The sequence below is a fragment of the Kogia breviceps genome, chromosome 15 (assembly GCF_026419965.1).
Source record: "Kogia breviceps isolate mKogBre1 chromosome 15, mKogBre1 haplotype 1, whole genome shotgun sequence".
Lineage (NCBI taxonomy): Eukaryota > Metazoa > Chordata > Mammalia > Artiodactyla > Physeteridae > Kogia > Kogia breviceps.
The window spans coordinates 69,230,530-69,253,297 of record NC_081324.1 but is presented as its reverse complement, the minus strand read 5'-3'; the positions used below and the strand labels follow the sequence as shown (position 1 = coordinate 69,253,297).

The window sequence follows — 22,768 nt, the reverse complement described above, 5'->3', positions numbered from 1 at the left end:
GGGTTAAACCACTTGCCCATAGCCCACAACTGTAAGCCGAGGAAGCAGCATCCAACACAGAACAGCCTACCTCCAAAACACTGTCAGCTGTGCCGTGAGCTGATCATGGCGTGACGTTAACAATTTATGCATATGGAGCCCTCCCACGGGCTGCGTCCACACAAACCGTCTCCCGTAACGACTCCATGAGTTACTCATTTCACAGATGAGGAAAAGCAGGAGCTGAGAACCTACGAAACTTGAAAGTGGTAACAAAGCTTACTGGGATCTGAACGCCGGGACCCAAAAGAATAACCATCACACAGCACGGCCACCTGGATGGCTTTCCCCCCCTTGCCCCTCCCCTCCCTCCTGCACCAGTGGTTCTCAGCCCCAGGGGTCATGCCCCGCACAGGACATTGGGCAATGTTTGGAGACATTTGGGGTTGTCACAAGGGAGGGGGGAGGAGAAGAGATGTTACTGGCATCTAGTGGGTAGAGACCAGGAATGCTGCTAAACATCCTACAGTGCACAAGGCAGCGGCCCCTCCCCCACCACAAAGAATTATGCAGCCCAAAGGTCAATAGTGCAAACTAGAGAAATTCTGAGATGACCCAATTTAGAACAGCATCAACACACACGTGCATGTGCGCAGGCACACGCGTGTGTGCGCACACACACACACACACACTACAGCATCCAGACCCCCATGGAATTTGAAGAGACCCATGGAAAAAGGGGAGGGGGTGGAGAAAAAAATGAAGCAAGCCCCACCCACAAATGTACCACAGTCACCATTAACGTCATATTTATTGTTATTTAGCTGCTCAGGAAAACATATACAGGTATATACAATATGCATGAATACAGAAGACTGCACTTTACATATTTTTTTAAAAAAGAAAGAAAAAAATAACACTCAATTTCATGAGCTATTGTCACAGTCTTCCAACCAAGCATTTCAGAAATGAATTTCTTTTAAGAGTCAAAAAGATTACAGGATTGCCTAACACACAGCAGAGTTAAGTTTTCATATTTTACATGTGCAATAACGTTTTCATATTCTTTCCCAAAGAGTTTTGCTATGCAGTACCGATTACCAGTGTTTGTGGAGTCTCGTGGGTTGGGTGTGTTTTTAATCTGCTTTTATTCTTTCCATCAAACCAAATTTAATGAAATAACATCCTTTTGCTTAAGGCTATTTTTAAAGCTGTTCAATTCTGGGGTCGTGGGGAGCGAGAAAGTTGAAAACTTCAGGGGTTTCCGAGGTTGCTAGGACCATGAGATGATGGCCATGTGCTGATGGACTCAACACAGGGCAAGTCAAAGACAGAAGTCAAGACACTTGGCTCCCCGGCCTTAAGCAATTAAGGAGAAATCATGCCTGTTTAAGAAATAAAAGGATGACGCTCTCAAACAGCTGTACGTTGTGGAATCAGAGTGGGCATGGAGTTTCGCTCAGACTATGGCTGGCTCTCCTGCAGCCCGTGGCGGGGGGCGCGGGGGGCTTTTCCTCCCCTTTCCTCTCCTTTGGTGGCAGAACCCAGGGCTGAGTCAGCTCCCACTTGCTTCTCACTGATCAGTTCACACCACCTGCTTCTCCCTGCCTTCCGCGGGGGCCGGGGTCAACCCTGGTCAGACTGCCCGTGCAAGAACCTCGGACCGTCCAGACTCAGGCCCGAGCCAAAAAATACGGCCCAAGGAAAGACAGGAGGGGGGAATGGAAAGAGACAGATTTTTTTCTGTACGCTCTTCTCCCTTTGCTGAAAAGTTCTTTGAAATAAACAACGTGGGTGCTGTACAGTGAGCCCAAAGCCTTCAGGTCACTTGCTAAAATAAGCCGGGTCTGCAAACTCTGGGGACATGGGACGGGGGTGAGGATGGAGGGGGCGCAAGGCTCAAAATGGCACATTTAGCAAGATGCTTGTTCACAGAAACTGAAATCGACTACAAGAGTTACTGATTTGGGTGAAGTGATATCAGTCACTTCTTGTCTGGCCCACCGTGGAATCTGGGTGCCTCCCACCACCCCCATGAGTCACACAAGCCCTTGGGAGTCATCAACAGCACCCAAAGGTGCCCACCCCTCCGACACTGGGCCTCCACTGACCACCGCCCTGGGAGGACCAGGTGACAGGCCTCAGCTGGGTCCAGGAGCCCTGCTCTCTGCTGCCCTGCTCGCCCAGCCGCTCCCTCACCTCTCCTCAAAGAAGTTATTCCTTCAGGAGATGTACGGGACGTGGCTCTGCTTTTGCAACAGGCTGAGATTAAATCAAAAGGGGGAGGGAGGATTCCTGGGTTTGAAAAAAGGCCCAAGAATCAAAGTCACTTGTTCCAGGTCCCTTTCTCCCTCCTCTAGCCCTCAGGAGTCTGCAAACCCCTTCAGAGAATACACACAGGCTTGGAGGAGGGGGGCTTGGTAGGCAGAGCCTGGAAGCTCCTTCACTCAACAAGCCCCTCGAAAAGTGCCGGCGAAAGCCTGGTCCTTCCCAGCGATGGGGGGCTGCCCAGGTTGGAGACGGAACGGGAGAAGTGGGAGATATAACCCAGTCTTGTTCCTTCGTCCCCCAATGCCTGGCTGGGAAGAGATGTCAGGAAAGGTCAGGGCTAAGAATTGATCCTTCAACTCCAGCACCCAAGACCCAGCTGACCTGGCCGTAGCAGAGCCGGGAGCCTGCAGCCTCTAGAGGCTCTGCAAGCTGGACAGGCACCATCCCCACGTGGACAAGGGCTGCTCGGCACAGCGTGAAAATTCAGAGCCTGGGCGTTCGTGCAGAGGCCCAGAAAAGGAGAGAAAACACCACTGTTGAACATTCCGACTCCTTCCCACAGAGCGGACTGGATACGTCATCACCTCCATGGCAGTGAAAGGCAGCTTCCAGCAGAAGAGAGAACGGAGCTGAAGGCTGAGGGTGTGTTTGTGGGAACGAAAATATATATCTCTATTTTCTTAGGGAATAGACAAAACAAAATCCCAGGCGGAATACCTAAGGGGGGCATTAATTGTTTGGCTCCAGCCTGACTGATGACAGTTGGGTGTCAATATATAATATTGTGATGACAATTTGACTCTCACCCGGCAATATTCCAGAACTACTATTCTCCAGGATTTCCATTTTAATAAGCAGTGAACAAAGCAAAAAGGAAAAAAAAAAAAAAAAAAAAAACAGGCAGTGGGGAGGGAGGTGGGGAGGAACAAGACTAAAAGAGAATAAAAAAGGAAAGCAACTCTTGTCTTATTATGAAATAACAATACTTGGACATACAGCAGCACGAAAATAAAACAAGGAAAGAGGTCATCTAAAAAACGTATGCCAAGATTACAGAAAAATGGGAATTATCTAGCAGGAAAAAGTCTTCAGCAAAAGTTTGCTAACTGCAGAAGGGTTAACACTGGTAACATACCGTGGCAGACAAATTTCTTTTTTAAAAAAATTTTTTGAGGTTTTTTTTTTTTTTCCCTTTAAATTAACCCTTTCCGGTCCATATGCCACTAAGCAGGTACCAACCTAGAAAAAAAAAATCATCCACTCAGCAATAGTGGCCCTTTCAAATTAACAGAGCAGGTAAGGGTGGGGTCAGGTGGAGGGGGGAGAGGAGAGAAAAGGAGGAGGGAAGGGCCTGGTTGGGGAGGGAGTATTTCTTGTCAATTCAAGTTAGGGCGGCCACGAATGTCCCGAATCTGTTGGAAATGTCGGAGTGCAGGGACCGCCAGGTGGGCACGGAGGCTCGGGCCTTGGCATCGCCCACGTCGTCTGTGCAGTGGACAGACAGGCACTGCAAGTGGCTGCCGGGCTGGGTTGCCGAGGCCTTGTTCGGAGGGAGGTCGTGGGCTGCAGAGAAAGGAGGAAGAGAGGATGTTAGCTGCGTGCTTGACTCTGCAGGAGGCCCTAATGGGGGTAAAGTGGCAGAAGCAGAAGAGAGGCCATGTCCAGGCCCTCTTTTCATGCCTAAAGATGGTCTAAGGAGATCTAAAGACGTTTGGTTTGAATCCTCCTGCCGTCACCTCTGACTTGGGCTTTGAGACCTTAGCTAAGGGAAACCTCCTGTTGGGTCTGTTTTTCCCCTCCCCCTTGGGAAATAGGAGAGTTAAACCGGACAAACTCAGGGTTTGCCCATCTCTGATGGACTAGAGTTCCCAAAAGATTAACTGGACCTGAAGTTAGTTGGGAAGGCTTCCTGGAGGAGACACACCCAAACTGGGCACTGAAGGATGTGTAGGAGTTCATAAGATGCAGTGAAACAGAGGAGGGGAGGATTGTCCAGGTCTCGAATACAGCCCATTCTTTTGTCATCCTCCAGACAGACATTTGCTAAGGGCCTGCTATGCGCTGGTAACTTCCTTACACAGTGCCAAACTGCTCAGAGCCACAGAGACTAAGAGTGTGGACTCCCCAACCACACCAGTGCCCTTTGCCCCTCCCCAGCTGCTGCATGAAAGGACTTGAGGTGATAAGGGTGAGGGAATCTATTCCTCTCTTACACCCTCAATGAAAATCCCCTCAATTTCTTTCTCATTCAGTCACACAGCACCAGAAACAGCACAGACCATAGTAATGTTTGGATGAGACTCACTTGACAGGAAAGAAATTTGACAACCGTTCACACCTTAGCACAAATTATATTAGAAGAGAACAAGGAATTGGGAGTCCTGAGGCAGGGAAGGAATGGAGCAGTCATTTCAGAGGACTTCCAATTTACTGCTGCCCAGTGACCCATAGTTCTGTTCTGAGGCCTACTGAATCATGATTATTCTCATTATTCCTTTTTCAGGGCCTGACTCTCAGAGAGGCAAGGTGACCTGCCCAAGGTCACACAGCCAGGATGGGACAGAGCTGGGTTTGAAGATGGGCTGATGGTGAACTTCTGACTCAGCAGAAGTGAGAAAAGCTGGAATTGGGGGCGGGGGCCCAGCTCCCGTGGAGGGAGCACACCCAGATACTGAACTCCACGACTGGCCCGCCCTCCTCAGCACACTGTGCAGGCCCAGCCAGGGCCCGGTGCCAAGCAGGAGTCACCCCGCCCATCCCGCCCTCTGGGATCTGCCTTGAGTCTTCCCCCAAGAGCTGAGCCATGGCCTGCAGAGAAAATCCTCTCAGAGGGATGGGCCCAGGCAACCAAGGCCAGGCGTGACTAACTGGGTTTGCGGTCCCCACCCTGGAGCCCCAGAGATACCCAGCTTTGGGACCTGCATTCTTGGGAGCAGCTGGGGCTGGGAGGGAAGATTCTCTCCTTTGCCTCTTCCTTCCTTCATTCAATTAATAAGCTGAGTCCCTACTGTGTGCCAGGTGTGGTGTAAGCCTGCAGATTCCAGCAGGAAACAAGGCACTGTCTTCCTCCTCCTCCTGCATCTGACGGTGAAGGTGGGAGACAGTATCGTAGCACAGTCATCTTAGAGTCACAGACTGCGGGTTGAATCCGAGCCCCACCACTCTGTGGATGGGATCCAACACTTTCCATCTCTGAGCCTCAGTTCTATTCACTGGCAAAGTGGGGGTGATGCTGTCTCCCTTGGGGTCTTGTAACAGATGTCCTGGCATACAGAGACATCCCCAGACAGGGCTACTGGGACTGTCATTCATGTCTGAGGTAGGGGAGGGGAGTCAGGAGGTGAGGGGTCCTTGCAACCATCTAGACGCCTCCAAGCCTTGTTCCTTCCTTGAGACTGGCCAGCTGGGCATGTTCCTGCCCATAAAACTGGAGTCTTTGTACCCATTTCATGGACGGGGAAGTTGAGGTTCTGAGCCTGAGTTTCCCAAGTTGGTTAGAGGAGGTGGAGCTGGGATGCTGTGACCCCAGCTAGCTAGAGATACCAGACTCAGGGTCCCCTCACCCACAGTGGACCCTGGATTCCAGCCATGCTGATGCACAGCCCTCACACCTCTGCTCCTGAGCCCACGCTTGCCTTGCTCCCAGTGACACCCTGCTGCTTAATACCTGCAAAAGGAATTTTGTTCTGAACATTGCGAGGTCTAGATTGGGGGAACGAGTAGCATCTGTCAGAGAAAAAGAGAGAGAGGGAGAAAGAGAGAGAGAGAGAGAGAGAGAGAGAGAGAGAGAGAGAGAGACAGAAATTCTGAAAGGAGTTCCTTATTTCACTTTACACACATTATTTCAAGGAACCAATGCAGCAATGCTTGTGCCCATTTTACAGGTAGGAAACTGAGGCCCCTTGCCAAAGTTTGCAACAGCTAAACAAAGACAAGACCCACACGTGAGCTCCTGACACCCGGCTCCCTTGCTCTGTGGCTGAAGCACCAGGAAGGTAGACACAGGAGGACTAGGACTCTCATGGGAGCTGGGTTTGCTCAGCAGTGGTTCCAGACTGCTCCAAATGGCCACATTTCCTAAAGATGTTTTATTCCCAAGTTACAGACGACTCAAACGCATGCCGTGCGCCAAAACCACTGACAGCTGCTCTTCTTACTTGGGGTGGATTTAATGAGGGCATCGCAGGCACCCAGTTGAACACTTCCGTGTATTATCTAATTCCAACCCCCAGCAAGCCCGGCAGCTGGGTGACCCTTCTCCCCACTTTAGAGGGGGCACCTGGGGCTCAGAGAAGGTGAGGCCCTTGCCCCACATCACAGAGCATGGGCACAGGATTCCCCAGCCTCTGCCTGGAACAAACAAGCGAGTCTGGTATCCATGGGGAATATTTTGAGGAGAGAATCTGACTCTTCAGTTCTTGACAACCCAAGCATGACCAAACTCATCCTCCCGCAGGATTCATTACAGCTGGGGCGACCCAACACACCCTAGGACTGCGGCTCCACTGGGCTGCCGGGTGGCTGCCGATAAATCAGTCCCACGGGAGCTGCCTCAAGTCAGGGCCTGCCCTGGCCTGGCCCAGGAGAGGCCCTCCATCCCCAGTCCTCAGGGCAGCAGGCATGCCGGCCCCCACACCAGGACCCAGAGATAAATCCACCCCCTCGCCCAGCTCCCAGGTCTGGGGAGACCCTGGAGGTACTCAGCGCCCGGCACTAGCAGACACCGCAGAACCTGATGGGTGTTGTCCTGTTTTCCACTGTTGGCTGTCAGCCTCCCCGATCAGACTGTGGCTGTGGGGGGGAGGGGCCGATTTGGCCTGTTCAGCTCCGCTGGGGCCTGTGCATTGACTGTGAAGGGCCGCTCAGCCCTATTTGACAGATGGGAAGACTGAGACCCCAAGGGACAGGGAGCTGCCCAGGGGTCACCCGAGGCCAGGTCACCAGCTTTGGGACCGGCCCTCTCCTGTTAGCCCAGGATTCCCCACAGGTCAGGCCGAGATGGAATCCCGGGTCCCCCAGCCTCGGCAGCTGGCCCCCATTTCCTCATCTGTATCTTGGGCATGGTGATTCCCATGGGCCTGGCTCAAGGCAGCTGGGGGAGACCATACAAGAGAAAGAGCTGATGACGCCCTGCCTGTGGGTGGTCAGCTCCTGAGGCAGGGGTGACATTGGCTCAAAATGTATAACCAGGAGGTGCCTCACCCCGGGCAGCATAGGAGCTGAGATGAGAGGCTTCCGGTTCACAGGACAGGATGGCGTGCCTGCCCGGCAAGGAAGGACCATGGCGTGGTTTTTCAGGTCATCCCCCTATTGGCCAGAACAGACCACCTGAGTCCCCACGCACAGGGGCGGGGCCTGGAGCTGGGATGCCTCGCTCTTCCTCCCCCCAAAGTCTCTCCCTGCCCTTTCTCCACGTGCACAAGCCCTGGCTGATCCATCCAGCCCCTTCCCAGAACCCCCTCGCTGAACGCTGCGGGCTTGGTAACATGCTATCCAGGCACCGGCTGCTTTGGGCTCACCCTGCCACCAACGTGAGACCACAACAGATTTTGTCTTCAGTGCTTCCCTATCCACAAAGGGGATAGTAAATTCCACAGAGGAAAGGAAAGAACCTTGAGCCAGTGCCCAAAAAGTGACCACGTGAATAACGGATGGAATTCCACTCCTCCTACGGGTTCCACGATGATCACGCCTACCGTTTGGGGAGCACGGACTTTCGTGCATCACTTCAGCTCTCAGAACCTCAGTCCTAGGAAATGGGGGAAATAACAGGACTGGCCGTCATGGAGGCAGTTACGAGGATTAAGTGAAATGATCCATGTAAAGTGCTTAGCACACAGTGCACTCCCACCAGCACCAGGAGGACTGCTTTGTGTGGTTGTCGACTAGCCTGCAGGGACCAGCGGGGCTGGGACAGCTGGCTGGAGTGCTAACTGGGACAGCTGAGTGACCCTTTGGCTGGCCACGGCTGAGGTAACGGGAGAAGGGAAAAGATGTGCAAGTCTTTACCTGGGGACATCTCATTGTTAATTTCACTTCGGGAGGTGCCACCCATGGAGGGGGCTGAGTTTTTTTTTTTAAGTCAGCAAAACAGGCCTTGTCACTGCCTTGCTCTGCACTCAGTATCCCTGGGAATGGGTTCCAGTTTGGGTGGGCCACTTGCTCAGGCATCCTCAGCTCCAGGGGGGGACGGGGTGGGGGTAGCTGCCGCCCCCCCCCCCACCCCGAGTAGCTGAAGTGCTGCCTTGGTGGTACGCCCAGAAACCACTCTGTCTTCAAACCCTCTGAACGGGGACTCCTGCTGGGCCACCTCCTGTCCCTCTTCCCAGAGGGAAGGCCAGACCAAGGGGGTCAAATGTGGGCTCCAAGTTGCACCCAGGTCAGGGGCTCCCTGGGTGCTAACCCAGGGTATAACCTAAGCAAGGTGTTAACCTGGGCTGTAAAATGGGAACCTACTTCACAGGCTTGGAGGACGATGAAGTGAGATCACACGGGTGAAAACTTCAGCACATGATGAGCCTGAAGAAGAGGTTAGGTGCTCTTAGGATTATTATAGTTACTGTACTTTAACAGCCCAGGGCTTTGGAGGCAAGCAGAGCTAATACTGCTGCGCACCTGCCTCGTGCGTGGGGCAGTTTCTTCGTTTCCTTGGGTGCCAGGCGCCTGCTCCACCCCCTGCCCTCCGAGGCTGGGGGGCCCCCCCCGGGGTGCGATCCCAGGCAGAGAGGCGAATTAGAATTCCGTGTGTATTTTTAACCCGAAGCTTATGTAAGGAGCAGTGTGGGCCCCAGAACACAATAGCGAATGACTCTCACAGGCTCACCCTCGCCAGATTCCGACAAAGGGAAATGTATTTTGGGTTTTCCTTTATTTGGACCTGGCAGGGGGTGTGGGGGGGAAGACGCTGGTGTCTGTGACAGCTGCCACTCAGCTGGCGGCTGGGCCACTGGGCCCGGAAGCAGAGGCAGGCCGGCCGGCCTGGAAGCCACAGGGCTGAGCCACCTGTTCTTGGCACCTCTGTCCTGCAGCAGCCCGGAAGACCCTTAGGGAACCCCAGACACATCTGTGTCCCCCCAGAAGCTCCTAGTCCCCATCTCCAAGAAAGGCCAGGCCATCACAGCCAGGCTAGCTCTGGGCATCACTCTCCCCCAAGCCTAGGGTCAAGCACCAGGGAGGGAAGGGCCTGCCTCCCAAATTCATCCACTGCTCTCCTGCCCCGTTGCCCCTACCCTGGCCCAGGTCCCCACTCCTGCCTGCAGCAACAACCTTGCTGCTCCCTCTGCTTCTACGCTGACCCACACGCCCATCTTCCCCTGTGAGCCGGGTGAGAAACTCTGAAGCACCAACCAGAGCAGGTTCCTCTCCTGCTTAAAACTTCCATGGCTCCCCAGTGCCCCCAAGATAAAGTCTCCAGCTTCCCACGACCTGGCCTGCTTCCATCTTGGGCCTCCAGCCTCACCGCTCAGCTATACCGTCTCTAGGAGAGGTCCTGATCCTTCCCACCTCCACCCCTCTGCTCCTGATGTGTCTTCCACCTAGAACACACTCCTCACCTCTGCTGACTCCTACCATCTACCTGGCTGTCAGCCTCATGGTGATGTTGCTCCAACACCCCCCGCTTGCAAATGGCACCCCACCATCAGCCACCATAATAGTAATGATGCCAGCAGCGGCTGCCTCACTGGCTACAGGGAAGTGCTGACACATCTCCCCGGGGAAGAGGGGGAATCCTGAGTTCCAAGCCCCTTAGCAACAGGCCACCAAAGATGGAAAACATCATGGGGAGACTTTGGAGTCAGATGACCAAAGCCTGTAACTCGGTCCCTGGCACTTTTCCCAGCAGCGCGACTTTGGGCAAGTCGCTTTTCCTCCTTGAGACTCAGCTTCTTTCTCTACGAAATAGGATAAGGTCAGCACCCGGGTCCTCACCGAGTTCCATCAGGTTCTATCAGGTAAAGGCCACAAGCAATCAGAGCAGGAGTAGAGAGTCTTGTCGGTGGTTAACAAAGTCCAAGGCTTTTTTAAGGCAACACAGAGGCCCATCTTCAAGAACCCGCCCCTGGGGATGTGGGGGGACCCAACCCTAGTGGAACTGGTCCCCATACCCCAACTGGAATCCTTCTGAAGGGTCTCACAACCCCAAGGAGGACCCCACCTTGGCTGCCCGTCCACGTTCAGTCCCTGGGTCGTGTCCCCTCCTTCAAAGAGCTAGACGGGGTCTGGGGGACTCACCGACTCTAGCCTCAGGGCCAGGAACAGCAACTCTAAGCCAGATGTCGGGTGGCACAAAGATGGTCTATAATGCCACCAGCCGTGCAGGAAGACGGCACACCAAATTCCCACCCCTCTCCTTCCCTACACCTGGCAGCTTTGGGACGTTCAGAAACCTGGACTCAAATCCTACCTCCTCCCTCTGAGTCTCAACCCTGCCCTTCACCAGCTCCATGACCTTGGGTAAGCTCAGCTTGCTGAGCCTCCGTTTCCCCACCTGTAGAAGGGGAATAACATTCCCACCAGTAAAGATCAGACAAGCCTGGCCTGGATGGAGACCCTGAGAGCAGACACGTCCATGGGGCTCCCCGAGGTCTCTCTGTCCCTGGCATGCAGTAGGCATCTGATAGGATTTGTGAAATCTGTGAATGAAGACTCACATTCTCATCCCAGCTCTCTACCTGCTTGCTGTGTGACCTTGGGTAAGTCACTGCCCATCTCCAGGCCTATCTGGTCCTCTTAGAAAGGAGTGGTGGTGAGTAGATGTACAAGCCCCCTGAATCTTTCTATCCCTTTGGGGTGATCAGATTTTACATTCAAAGAAGGCAGGAGGCTAAGGCAGGTGCCCTCCCAAAACAAGGGACAGTAAGATACACTGACCTCAGGCTCCCTATGGGGCCGATCTCATTGGACCAACCCAACACCCAGGGAGAGAGGGCATTTTACAGGGAAGGAAACCGAGGTTCAGAGAGGGGACGTCACTGGCTCACAGTCACACAGCCGGCCTGTGGCAGAGCCAGGGTAACTCCCAGGTCTGTCTGATGCCAAAGTCACAGGAAAAAGTAAAATGTCGCAGCCAAATGGCAGGTACACCCACTTCCTCCTCCTCTCTCGTTCCCACCCCCTCTCCTTCTCGCTCAATCTCTCTTTCTCTTGTTCTCTCCCTCCCTCTTTATCTTTTTCTCTCTTCCTCCCCCTCCCCCTCCCTCCCTCCCACCCTCTCTCTCTGGATCAACACTCCTGCTTTTGGGGAAAGGGCCCTAAAGCACACAGATGGGATGAGAAGGACCCCGGGTGACACAGCAGCCAAGGACAAAACCCGAGGCCCCATTCAGTGCTTTCTCCATGGACGCTGCCCGAGCATTTCCACTTTGGCCCCATCAGATGGGGGGCAGCACGTGGCACACATGGGGGCTCCTGAGGGGCTGGTAGGGCCCCCACCAACAATCGGGAGGCCCCATGAGGGTGAGGAAGGGGCCTCGCTCCAGCTGCTGGGGTAGCTCAGCCTGGGGAGAGGCTCAGCCAGGCCCCTGAAAGCCTTCGGAAATTAATTGGAGTTGACTTGGCTGAGGGCAGCTGTCATTTAGATTGAGAACTGGCTGAGGGCTCCACTGAGGCGAAGCAGCAAGGGCATCACTGGGACCAAGCTGCTGAGAGCTGGGGGCTGGACCGGGACTGGGGCGGGGGGCTGAATTCCAGGGATCCTCCCCAGCCCCAAAGGAGGAGGCACTGGGGTGGTGTTTGAGGACCAGAGCCCAAGGATGGACGGGGCTGGTCCCTCTCCCTGGCCTGAGTGCCTCCATCAGGCTCCTTCTCCTGGAGCCTACGGCCACGTGGCCAATGACCTGTGACAGATGCAGCCCTGTGCACCCCCCGGGCCACTCCCCGCCTGCCTGCTGCCGAGACGTGACAGGCTGGGGGCCGTGAGCCGACCCCTCAGCCTGCACCTTCCTTCTGACAGTGTCCACAGGGGTGCATCAAGGGTGCCTGTGCAGGGGGAGCTCTGCAGCGCGCGTCCAGAGCACCAGGCTTCAGGATTGGCTTTGGGGATGTTAACTCCTTCCAGCCTCAGTTTTCTCACCCATGAAATAGGGCTGGAGACAGTATTATTCTCAGGGCTGTTGGGAAAGAGTCCAGTGATAACACAAGCAAAGCGCTTAACACGCTGCCAGGCACCAAGGCCGCCCAAGAAATAGTAGCTGTTATTAGTATTTCTAGTATGATGATTATATTGGAGATTCTCTCCAGCCCTGTCTCCAGCAGAGCCCTTCCCACTCTGTTTTCTTGCCTTTTTACCCACAATTCACCCCCATGACATTGGGCCCAGTGCTGTGTGGCCCTGGGCAGGACACTGTCCCTCTCTGAGCCCCAGTATCCCACCCGTACACTGGGGGCAACTTTACAGCAGGGCCAACACCTCACCGAGCTCCCCCCTCTGCCTGGTGTGTGGTAAGCCATTCATTATCTTTATAAAACAAGACAAATATACACATGTATTTCTATAGGATTAGAACCGCATTCCTTTCAGCCCATTGGAAAAACACACAACAGATTCAGTGACAAGTCTGAATTTTAAAAAGTAAGTTTTCAAAGCACTGATGCTTTGGGTGGAGGTTCTTGGGGACATCTGCCCTGGTCACCCATCCACTGGGCTGTGGAAGCTTTGTGCTCTTTCCATGGCAGGTCGGCAGGGAGGCAAGTGGCCCGTAGGCCCAGGTAACTTTCCCATAGCGCCACTGCGTCTCGAGAAAGGGCTCTGCATGGGGGTCAGTCATGGGACAGTCATGCACTTTGGAGACAGAGGCTTAGGTTCAAATGCCAACCCTGTCACTGCCAGGCTATGTGACCCACGATCAGCTGCTTTTGACTCCCCGAGTCTCCATTCCTTCATGTAAAAAGTGAGTTTGGTCGCTGCTGCCTTGCGGAGAGGTGGATGAAATGCCTGGTGCCCAGGGAATGCTCAATATCCAGTTACCATAATCATTTCCCCAAACCCGGGCCTGGGGCAGCCTGTAAGAGGGAGTCCTCGAGACGGTGATAATAGCTAAAGCATCACAAGCAAACACGTGCTCCCAGCCGTGTGCTGGGCGCTGGGCTCAGAGACTCCCCCACCCCCAGCCTGGTGGAGAGATGTTCTGATAAACACGGAACTGCACAACAGAGACAATCCCTGTCGGAGCAAAGTGGACCCAGGGGACAGGTGGGGATCCGGGAAAACTTTGTAGAGGAGAGGACACACCAGGGGGACTTAAGGATGAGTATAAAGCTCTGCATCAAGAGAAGCGAGAGGGGGCGCTCCAAGCTCTGCTGTGACTGTTTCAGAAGAGCAAGAGGCCAGCCCAGGGACCCTGATTTAGGGCCCGGGGGACCCAGAGGAAGAGGAGGCAGCAAAGCTCAAATGGAGTCAGTCATGGAGGACTGGAAGCATTTGGCTTTGTTCCTGCAAAGAGGAGACAAGAAGGTTTTCGAGCAGGGGAGGGGCATCAGGAATCTGTCAGAATTAACAAGAGGCTTGCACCTTATCCATTCCAGCCCTGGCATAGGACACTCGATGCAGAAACACACCCCCTTATTGGGGACAAGGTCCCTTGCTCCCCAGCTCTAAGCAAGTGGGAGGATTGGATTGCAGCCCCATGAGAATGGTACTGTGAGAGACCTCTGGTCCAGCTGGACCTGCCATTCCTCCCTGGCAGCTTCTGAGTCAGACGCCTGTAACCCACGCCTCCAAGAAACCCAGGTTGGGTCCTAATCCTAGCCCTGCCACGTCTCAGCTGGTGGCCCAAAAGACTCCACCTCTCTGTGCCTCCACGTCCCCTCCGCACAATGGATGAGATTCTCATGCCCTGTGCTTTTACATCAGTGAATCCTCTCTGAGGATACAGGTGGGGAACTTGGGGCACAAAGGGGGCAAGACTGCATCCCAGGTCATCTGTGGATGAGCAAAAGGGTTGAGGGCAAGTCGCTTGACCCCCCTGCTTCTCAGTTTCCTGCCTGTGAAATAAGACCATACACCAACTGGGCAATGCTGCTGGGAGATTGACATCTGATACAATTAACCAACAGACAAGAACTAATTAGTACCTATCACGTGTTTTTTCTTTTAAACTCACTCCTTCCTCCCCATAACTCTGGAGGGCAACTTCTTTTCTCTTAGCCCCATTTCACAGATGAAGAGCCAGCGAGGTTCAGCACACTACAGCCCACAGGGTATGTCCAGCCCACCGTCTGTCTTTATAAATAAAGTTTTATTGGAACACAACTATGCTCAAATGTTTACATTTTGTCTATGGCTGCTTTCATGCTACAGTGGCAGAGCTGAGTCATTGTGACAGAGGTTGTATAACCTACAAACCTTAAATATTTACTATCAGGCCCTTTACAGAGAAAGTTTGCCAACCCCTGAACCCGAGGCTTAGAGAGGTGATATCACTTGTCCAAGTTCACACAAGTAGAAAGGAGCAGCCACGCACCCAGTAGGTGCTCAATACATGCTCCTGAGAAAGGTGTTTGTATGTAAACAACTCTGATCTGTGAGGACTTGCACGGTGACCCTTTGGGAATCAGAAATGTCCTCCCCGTTCACGTGGCCCTGGTCTTCCTTCTCTGGCTATAGTGGAAACCGTCATGCCTTCCTACTTAAAAATTAATAAAACAGTAAAATGTTGCTTGTAGGGGAGAGGGGTTGTTGTAAAAAAAAATTTTTTTTTTTAATCATTCAAAAGCACGTCCATAAATGCAATGAAAGAGGAGAAAGGTGAGCTGTCTGAGGAAATGTGAGTCGCCCACATCAGGCGGGAGGAGATGGGCAGCCACCCAGCACTCACAGCCCCTGAGTACACCCTCTCAGCTCAGCCTCAACTCAAGGAAGGACAGAGTGATGTGCAAAGTGGACGGTGAGAGGCCAGGCAGGCAGAGCATCCACCCCGGGGCTGGGCCAGGACCTTCTCACTGGCTGATCTCATTTAACCCCTCAACAGCCCCAGGAGGACCAAAGCCACACAGCTAGAAAGTGGAGAGCTGGAATCTCAACCCAGGTCTGTGTGAGTCCAGAGTCTATTCTTTTAACCACCCCGTGGCATCTGCTTGGCCTGGGAAGGGAGACGGGTGGAGCAGTAGAAGCTGGTCTGGACTTGGAAGAAGCTGGTTCGTCACTCCCATCCAAACAACAGGGACCAAATTTCCTGGGGCGCCCGGCCTGGCACACCCACCCAGGGGTTCCAATAGGTCCGGACCTGGGCTTTCTGGGTTAGAGGTGCGTCTGCCAAAAACAAACCCCAACCTGCTTTCCCTCCACACTAGGCTCTCCTCCCCTACTCCAGGAAGACAAGCACCAGCCCTACCTGAGGCTGGCTGTGTGACTTCAGGTGCATCACTTGCCCTCTCTGGGCTGCCACTGTAAGTGTCAGGAGTCCTGGCTGCCAGGCCTGTAACTCTATGACCTAAAGAAGCCACCCAAGGGACTTCCCCGGTGGCGCAGTGGTTAAGAATCCACCTGCCAATTCAGGGGACACAGGTTCAATCCCTGGTCTGGGAAGATCCCACATGCCGCAGAGCAACTAAGTCCGTGCACCAGAACTACTGAGCCTATGCTCTAGAGCCACAACTACTGAGCTCCCGTGTCACAACTACTGAAGCCCGTGTGCCTAGAGTCCGTGCTCCGCAACAAGAGAAGCCACCGCAATGAGAAGCACGTGCACCACAACACAGAGTAGCCCACGCTCACTGCAACTAGAGAAAGCCCACGCATAGCAATGAAGGCCCAACGCAGCCAGAGATTAATTAATTAATTTTTTTTAAAAAAGGAAAAAAGAAGCCACCCTACTAGGTCTTCCCCACCCGAAATTATGCTATAGACTGATGGGAAATGCTAGCTAACCTCTACCTTGGAATGGCGGAGGGGACAGGCTCAGCCCTGTGTGTTCCTGCTGGGCTTGCAATGCACACAGTGTGTCTCTGAGGTCGACCTGGGAAGGCGGGGGCCGCTGCCTTCCTTCCAGACAGGGAGTGTGGGAAGAGGCAGGCACAAGGGTGGGAGTTAGGTGACTAAGCCGACCCCAGTCTCGCCTTCTGTCACATTTTCCCAGGACCAGACACATTTTGCAACACCTGTACCCCCACCTCTTGGAAGGATTTTCTAGATTTGGCCTAAGTCTCAGGTATGGAGAGGCAGGATTAAGACTCAGTGCCTCTCCTCCCATGGCAGAGGTCACAGACCTTTGTCCCTGTGATCTGAGGAAAGCAGAACTGGATCCTAGGAAGACTGGGCTGGCTGGTGCTGTACACCGGGGAAACTGAGGCCAGAGAAGTTTAAGTTGGGGGAAGAAGTGTGACCGAATCAGAGGATTCTGGCCTGCCTGCTGAAGCCAGCACTCAGTTGTCTCCTCATTCAGAAGGTTTCACGGTGGAGTTTCCAGTAGGCTGTAACCAAGTGGTGGCAACATTTCTCTTGCCAGCTCTCCCCCCTTCCTGGACCACTACTGTCACTTCTCCCTTCACCTAACTAACAATTCCACTTTCCCCTCACTCAGGTAGGCTCTCCAAGCCCCTCAGTGGGCTCCAATGCCCACCAGGCTGTAACATCTGGTGCTAACCCCAACTTCTCATAATTGTCCTGTTCTGTGCTACTGCCTCTAGAAGGTGAGTTCCATGAAATCAGGAGGCTTGTCTCTCCTATTCACCACTGTGGCCCTGGCACCTGGCACATAGAAGGCTCTCAACCAATATGTGCTGACTGTACCAATTCCTGGGGGCAGGAACAAACCCTAAAGAATCATCAAAACAAGGAAGATTCAAACCACGTCACCTGGGCCTCCAGACAGACCTAAATAGGAACTTTTCAAGGCCTCCTGGGTGCCAATGAAGCAAGACTTCATTAGGAGGTTTGCCCACTTCTCCTCCCCAAAATCTACTGAGGATGGCCACCCCCTCCAGACTATCCAGAAATGGAGGAACTGCAGCCACTTACTCTCCAGATCCCCAACCCAGCCAACAGATTTCCTTCAAAGCCTGGAGGTTAGAATTCTCCCCCTTTTATTTTAGACCCCACTGGTGTGCGAGGAAGGCACAAGAAGCAGGTGCCTTTAATGGAGAGAAAAACGCAAAGGGTCTGCTGACAAATGCCAGCAATTTCCTCCTGCTGGAGGGTGATGACACAGGGAGTCCCGACCACACCCTCGAGCGGCCACCCTTCCTGCCTACGGACCCTGAGCCTGAACCTGCTGGGATAATCTCTGAGATGAGCTTTAAATTGACACCAGGCATGGGAATCAGTTAAATTACCCTGCAGGGAAAGGACCACACCCCAGACACCATTCTACACATTTCTTGCATATCACTGCATTGGGTCCTCTTGTTAATCTTTGGAGGGCGGAGCTGTTATTCCTTTGTTTCCTTTTCGGTGTTTGCCCTTGGGTTTTGTTTGGCTCATTGTGTGTACACGTTATTCCTTTTTAAAGGATGTAGAAACAGGTTCAGAGAGGCAGGGTGACTTGACCAACATCACACAGCTAGGGAGTGACCAAGGCAGGATGAAGCCAAGTCAGTTTCCAAAGACTTTCTACTTTTGCCCCATGCCGGAAAGAGAGGGAGAGGGAGGGCGGAAGAGAGAAGGGGAGGAAAGAGTAAAAAATGATTCTCACTCTCCTAAAGGCCATCACCTGGCCTTACCTCTTGGCCCATCCACTCTGTGTCTGGAAACACCTGCCTGTTTCCTGGGGTACCACAGGATGAGGAGATGCTGGCCTCCATGTCATGACCTGACGGGGGGGATCTGATCCAGACCAGTCCTTGCCCACTGCAGGGTCTGAGTCCTGGGGAACCAGGCCCCCTGGGGAGGCGAGCAGAGCAGAAGGGAAAAGCATTTATTGTCCTGTGCAGAGCTCACCCACCTGAGCAAAGCTCTTGCAGAGGTGGTTTCCAGCTGCCTGGGGGCAGGTGGCTGCTGCTAAGCAACAGGCTTTCACCCAACGACCTATCCAGAGCTCATGGCACGCTTGGGGTATAACAAGCTGATGATCTTGGGGGCCGCTACGAATTCAGGGGCTCTAGGAGTCAAGAAGCAGGCTGTCCAATATGGTAGCCACTAGCCACATGAATTGTTTGAAATTTAACTAAAATTTAAACATCAATTCCTCATTCACAACTAACCACATTTCAAGTGTTTGACAGCTGTCTGTGGCTAGCGGTTACCGTACTGGACAGTGCAGATATAGGACATCTCCATCACTGCAGAAGGTTCTATTGGACAGCACTGGTCCAGAATTATAATCTACAAAGTCTCTCCCAATCTGCATCAGCGGCTGCCGTGACTACTAGTTTTTTACAAAAGGAAAGCCCTACCGTCTTTCAAATAGGAAGCTTCCATAGATGGAGGTAAATTTTGGGCCGGAAGGAGCCACAAGGGTCATGTTTTCCAGGATCATCAACCACCTGGGACTCACACTGAAACTTATTTCCTCTTGCGCTCACGGCAGACATTGCTCATCAGCCTTGGCTCTCCCTCCCATGGAACCCAGATACCGCCTCAGAGTCTTTCTCAACACAATGCTCTAGGCAGCCAGAACCAATCCATCCAGATTAGCACTTGACACTGAATCTGTAAATCTGACCTAGTCCAATCACAGAGGGGAAGAAAAAGTGAGGCCCAGTGAAATTAAGTGACTTCCCTCAGGTCAGATGATGGGTCAAGGTCAGGCTAGGATTAAAACTCACACCTTCTGCTTCCTGTTCTCCCCATCACATTTCCCCCATGAAAGCTCTGGATAGTCCAAGTTCACAATCCTCAAAAAAGAGGCCAGGAAATGCAGTGACTAAAGACTAAGAAGTGTGATGGTAATATTAGCAATAATAGTGACGATGCCGGGTTCTTGGTCACCTGCTCTGTGGCTGACCCCAAGCCTCACTTCTCACCAGTACCTTCCATTATTCTCATGACATCCTATAGTATACTATTCGCGTTTTCCAGATGATGAGTAAAGGGAGATTGGAAGACCCACAGGGACCCGCCCAAGGTCACATCATCACTAAGTGACAATCATAATCTGATATTGATAACTGGCATTCAGAGCACTCAGCACTGACCATGCACAGTTCCATAGTCCTCACTCTAACCCAAGACAATCACTGATCTCATCTTACAGGACACTCCCCCAGGTCCTCTCTGGCCAGCACAGCCGACGGATCCCACAATCCCCCACATTAAGTCATGGAATGATCAAAATTGCCCCCATTTTACAGATGAGGAAAACTGAGGTTCAGAGAAAGAAGGTGTTTTGGCCCAAGTCCCAGAGCTGGGAAGTGGTGTTGCTGGGCTTTGAACCCTGGGGAGAAAAACACTAAACCTTGGATTCCATTTCTGGAGGTCAACTATTGGGATCTTCCAGAGAGGTTTGCGGGACAGGACGCATGTAGGGCCACCTGCTGGAAAAACCAAGCCCGGTACTGCTTGCTGAGTCTCCTCAGATATAAAATATGGGGAAAGGGGCTGTTTGTGTCCTCTTGCTCAGGCCTCCCCAGCACTCTCTACCTTGGGGAGAAATCACCACTGGGGGTTTAAGTTCTGGTGTCGAACACCTTCGGGGGCAGCTCACACCCAGCCCCCAGCAAGCCCAGCACACGGCCCAGCAGGTGCCAACTCAGCCTGTTCTCACCCCAATGCTTCACCACCTCTTGGTATAGAAATTGCCCGAGACGAATTGTAAGTAATATTTAATTTTATCAAGGATAATTACATGAAATTAATTCAGCTTTACCTGGAAGCACTTTGTTCTCATTTGCTTTCCGAGGGCGCTGGGGTGAGTACTGAGCCCCCACCCCCATCCCAGGAGCAACCACAGGAGGGGAGAAGGGAGAGGCTGCTGAGATTGGGACTGAACAAGCAACAGGCATCACAAAGTAATTGAGTGAAGATAACGGCTAGCACTTCAGTGAGTGCCAACTGTATGCTTGTGTGAAATGCTCCTCGTATTATGTCACTTTAACTCAGGACAATCCTGTAGGTGGGCATGTTAGAACACCCCCCCCACGCCCTCCATTTGCAGAAGAGGCCACTGGATCCCAAAGGAATAGGAGCAGACATCGATGTGCCATCAAGGAGAGAGCCTGGTTGAAGACTCTGGTTGAAGCCCTGCCTGGCCACTTCCTAGCAGTACAATCTTGGGCCTCAATTTCCTCATCTGGCAAATGGGAATAAGGACAGTAAACTGCCCCGGTGGTTTTGAAGAGTCAATAAGATAGTGCAGACGACACACTTAACACAAGGGGCGCTCAGCAAATGCTCAAAGGATGCTGCTGGCACTTTCATCATCGTCATCATCCAGCAGCGCTGCATGCAGGCTGGGGCCTCCTGCCTCCACAGGCCCCCGTTTGAGGCTGGGTTGGGGGAGGATCAGGAGAAGAATCTGAAGAAAGCCTAGCTTTCTCAGCCTCCCCACGGAGGCCTCACACACAGAACCTCTGAGCCAAGAAGTACAAATGAGGCCCCGGACAGGCTGGGAAACCCAGGCCGCCCCTCCCCAGGCTCCAGCCCCCAACCCAGCCCTCCAGGAGCCCCCATTTGGGGGCACAGGCTCCCCTGGGCACCAAGAAGAAAAGGGGGCCCCCTCTCCCACAGCTGCTATCGTTGCCAGCCTCCCCGAGGCCCAAGGGGGGGTCTGGAACTGCTCTGAAAGGGCGCTGGGCGCCGGGGGTTCATTCAGCTGTTTTCGGGTGGCTCCAATGAGTTCATTTTACCGCGGCGGAATATTAAACAGCTCCTGGGGAAACAGATGCTGGGCTTTGGCTTCAGAGGGAGGGAGGAAGGGAGGCCACAGGCCAGCAAGGAGGGAATTCAAGTTCCGCTTCAGGCGGCTCCAAAGACTTTTCCAGGCTCGGCTCAGCCTGAGTCGTCACGCTGACGGGTGCCCTGGGGGCCAAGTGCAGGGCATCGTGTGGGAGGCCAGGCTGACACCTTGAATGCCTCACTTCACTTAGGCCTCACAACCACCCTAGGAAAGAGGAGCTCTACTAGGCCCACTTCACAGATAAGAAAAGTGAGGCACGGGGTAGCAAAATGACTCACTCAAGGCCACGCAACAAAAGAGGGCACGGAGATTCAAACTCAGGCTCCCAAACATCATCTTGGTCCTTTTATCTACATAACTATCACTCACCACCCTCAAGGTACCCTCTCAGGGGCACATCCCAAGCAAACGGACCCCTGAACAGATGTGGAGCTGCCGGGTGCCGTGCCTCCCCTGTGCTCAGATTTCCCTCCACTCTGCAGAGAACAATCCCACTTCCGACTATTCTAATAATCCCTGACATCTGAGCAGCTTTCTTGGAGGCTGCCAAACACCTCTGGGTATATCACTTCCTCGACGCTTCATAGCAGCTTCCCCATTCCAGACGGGGAAACTGAGGCCCAGCCAGCAGGGTGGATCACAAAGCTGCTGCCCGATTAAAGGCGAAGTGATGAAGCAACCCTCCTCTGCTCCCCCTGCAGACTCAAGGTCCAGATTCATCTGACTGCTCACCTAGGAAGTTGGCATTCCCTCCTCACCACGGGAGCACAGAGCGGTGAGGTGACCTGCCCAGAGCCGCAGAGCTGGGTTCCAAGGTCAACCCCTAGAACTGGGCTGGGTCAGAGCCCCCCACTCCCAACTCTCACTGGCTCCGGGCTCGCCGAAGAGGTGCTGATCATGACATGGGGCTTCCTCCCTTTGGGACTTCATCAGGCCCTACATTTTTTTCCCTCCATGATTAGGAATAAATAATGATAATAACAACAAGTAACATGTATTGAAGCTTACCAGGTACAAATCACTGATCATAAGGCTTAATGTGTATGAATGGGTATAGCACCCCCTACAGAACCCCGCGAGGTCAACACTGCCATCATCCTCACTTCACAGATGAGGAACCGAGGCTCGGGGGTCAACACCATATGGTCTCGCCATTGCCCTTGGGCAACTCCATGGGTGATAGAGACCAAGTGGTCTCGAGGCACGAGCTCTGTACTGTTTTTCCTGTTTCCATGGACTGTCAGTGTCCCCCTGCTTAGGGGCAGCCTGGCCCAATGGGCAGAAAGATGGGTGTTGGGGAGGCAGATCCGGCTACTCCACCTGCCGGCCACACCCACAAGCAGGTCCTTTTCCTCTCTGCACCTCACCCTTCTCATCTGTAAAATGGGTCAACGGAAGTAGCTGCTTCATGGTGGGGTGAGGATGCCATGGGTGTCTCAGAGGAGGCACTGGAACAAGCTCGGCTCTCAAACTGCCCCCCGTGCCCTTTCAATGGCTGCAGAGTGATTAAGGAGTCCAAACGCCATCCTTGAGTCGGTCTTCTCCTTTTACTGGACCCTGGAGGTTTGCGGTGGGGGGGGGGGGATCTCCGGTAAATAGGAATCAAAGGTTCAGAACAAGAAGAGCTGGGCCCCAATCCCAGCCCCACTGTTATCAGCTGGGAGACTCAGTGTGTCACCATGCCTCCTGAGGCTCAGTTTTCCCATCTGTGAAGTAGGATGCCTCCTGGGATGCTGACGGGGTTAGAG

At 53.3% G+C, this 22,768-nt stretch overlaps 1 protein-coding gene across 1 annotated transcript in view; it reads right to left on the bottom strand.

Annotated features, from left to right (window-relative positions):
* Positions 1 to 773: 773 nt before the first annotated feature.
* Positions 774 to 22,768, bottom strand: part of MN1 (MN1 proto-oncogene, transcriptional regulator) — a 46,018-nt gene continuing 24,023 nt past the window's right edge. The window contains exon 2 of the mRNA XM_059040210.2: positions 774 to 3,813. Coding sequence (XP_058896193.1) covers positions 3,632 to 3,813 — 182 coding nt within the window. The 3' untranslated portion in view covers positions 774 to 3,631. The remainder of the gene's footprint in view (positions 3,814 to 22,768) is intronic.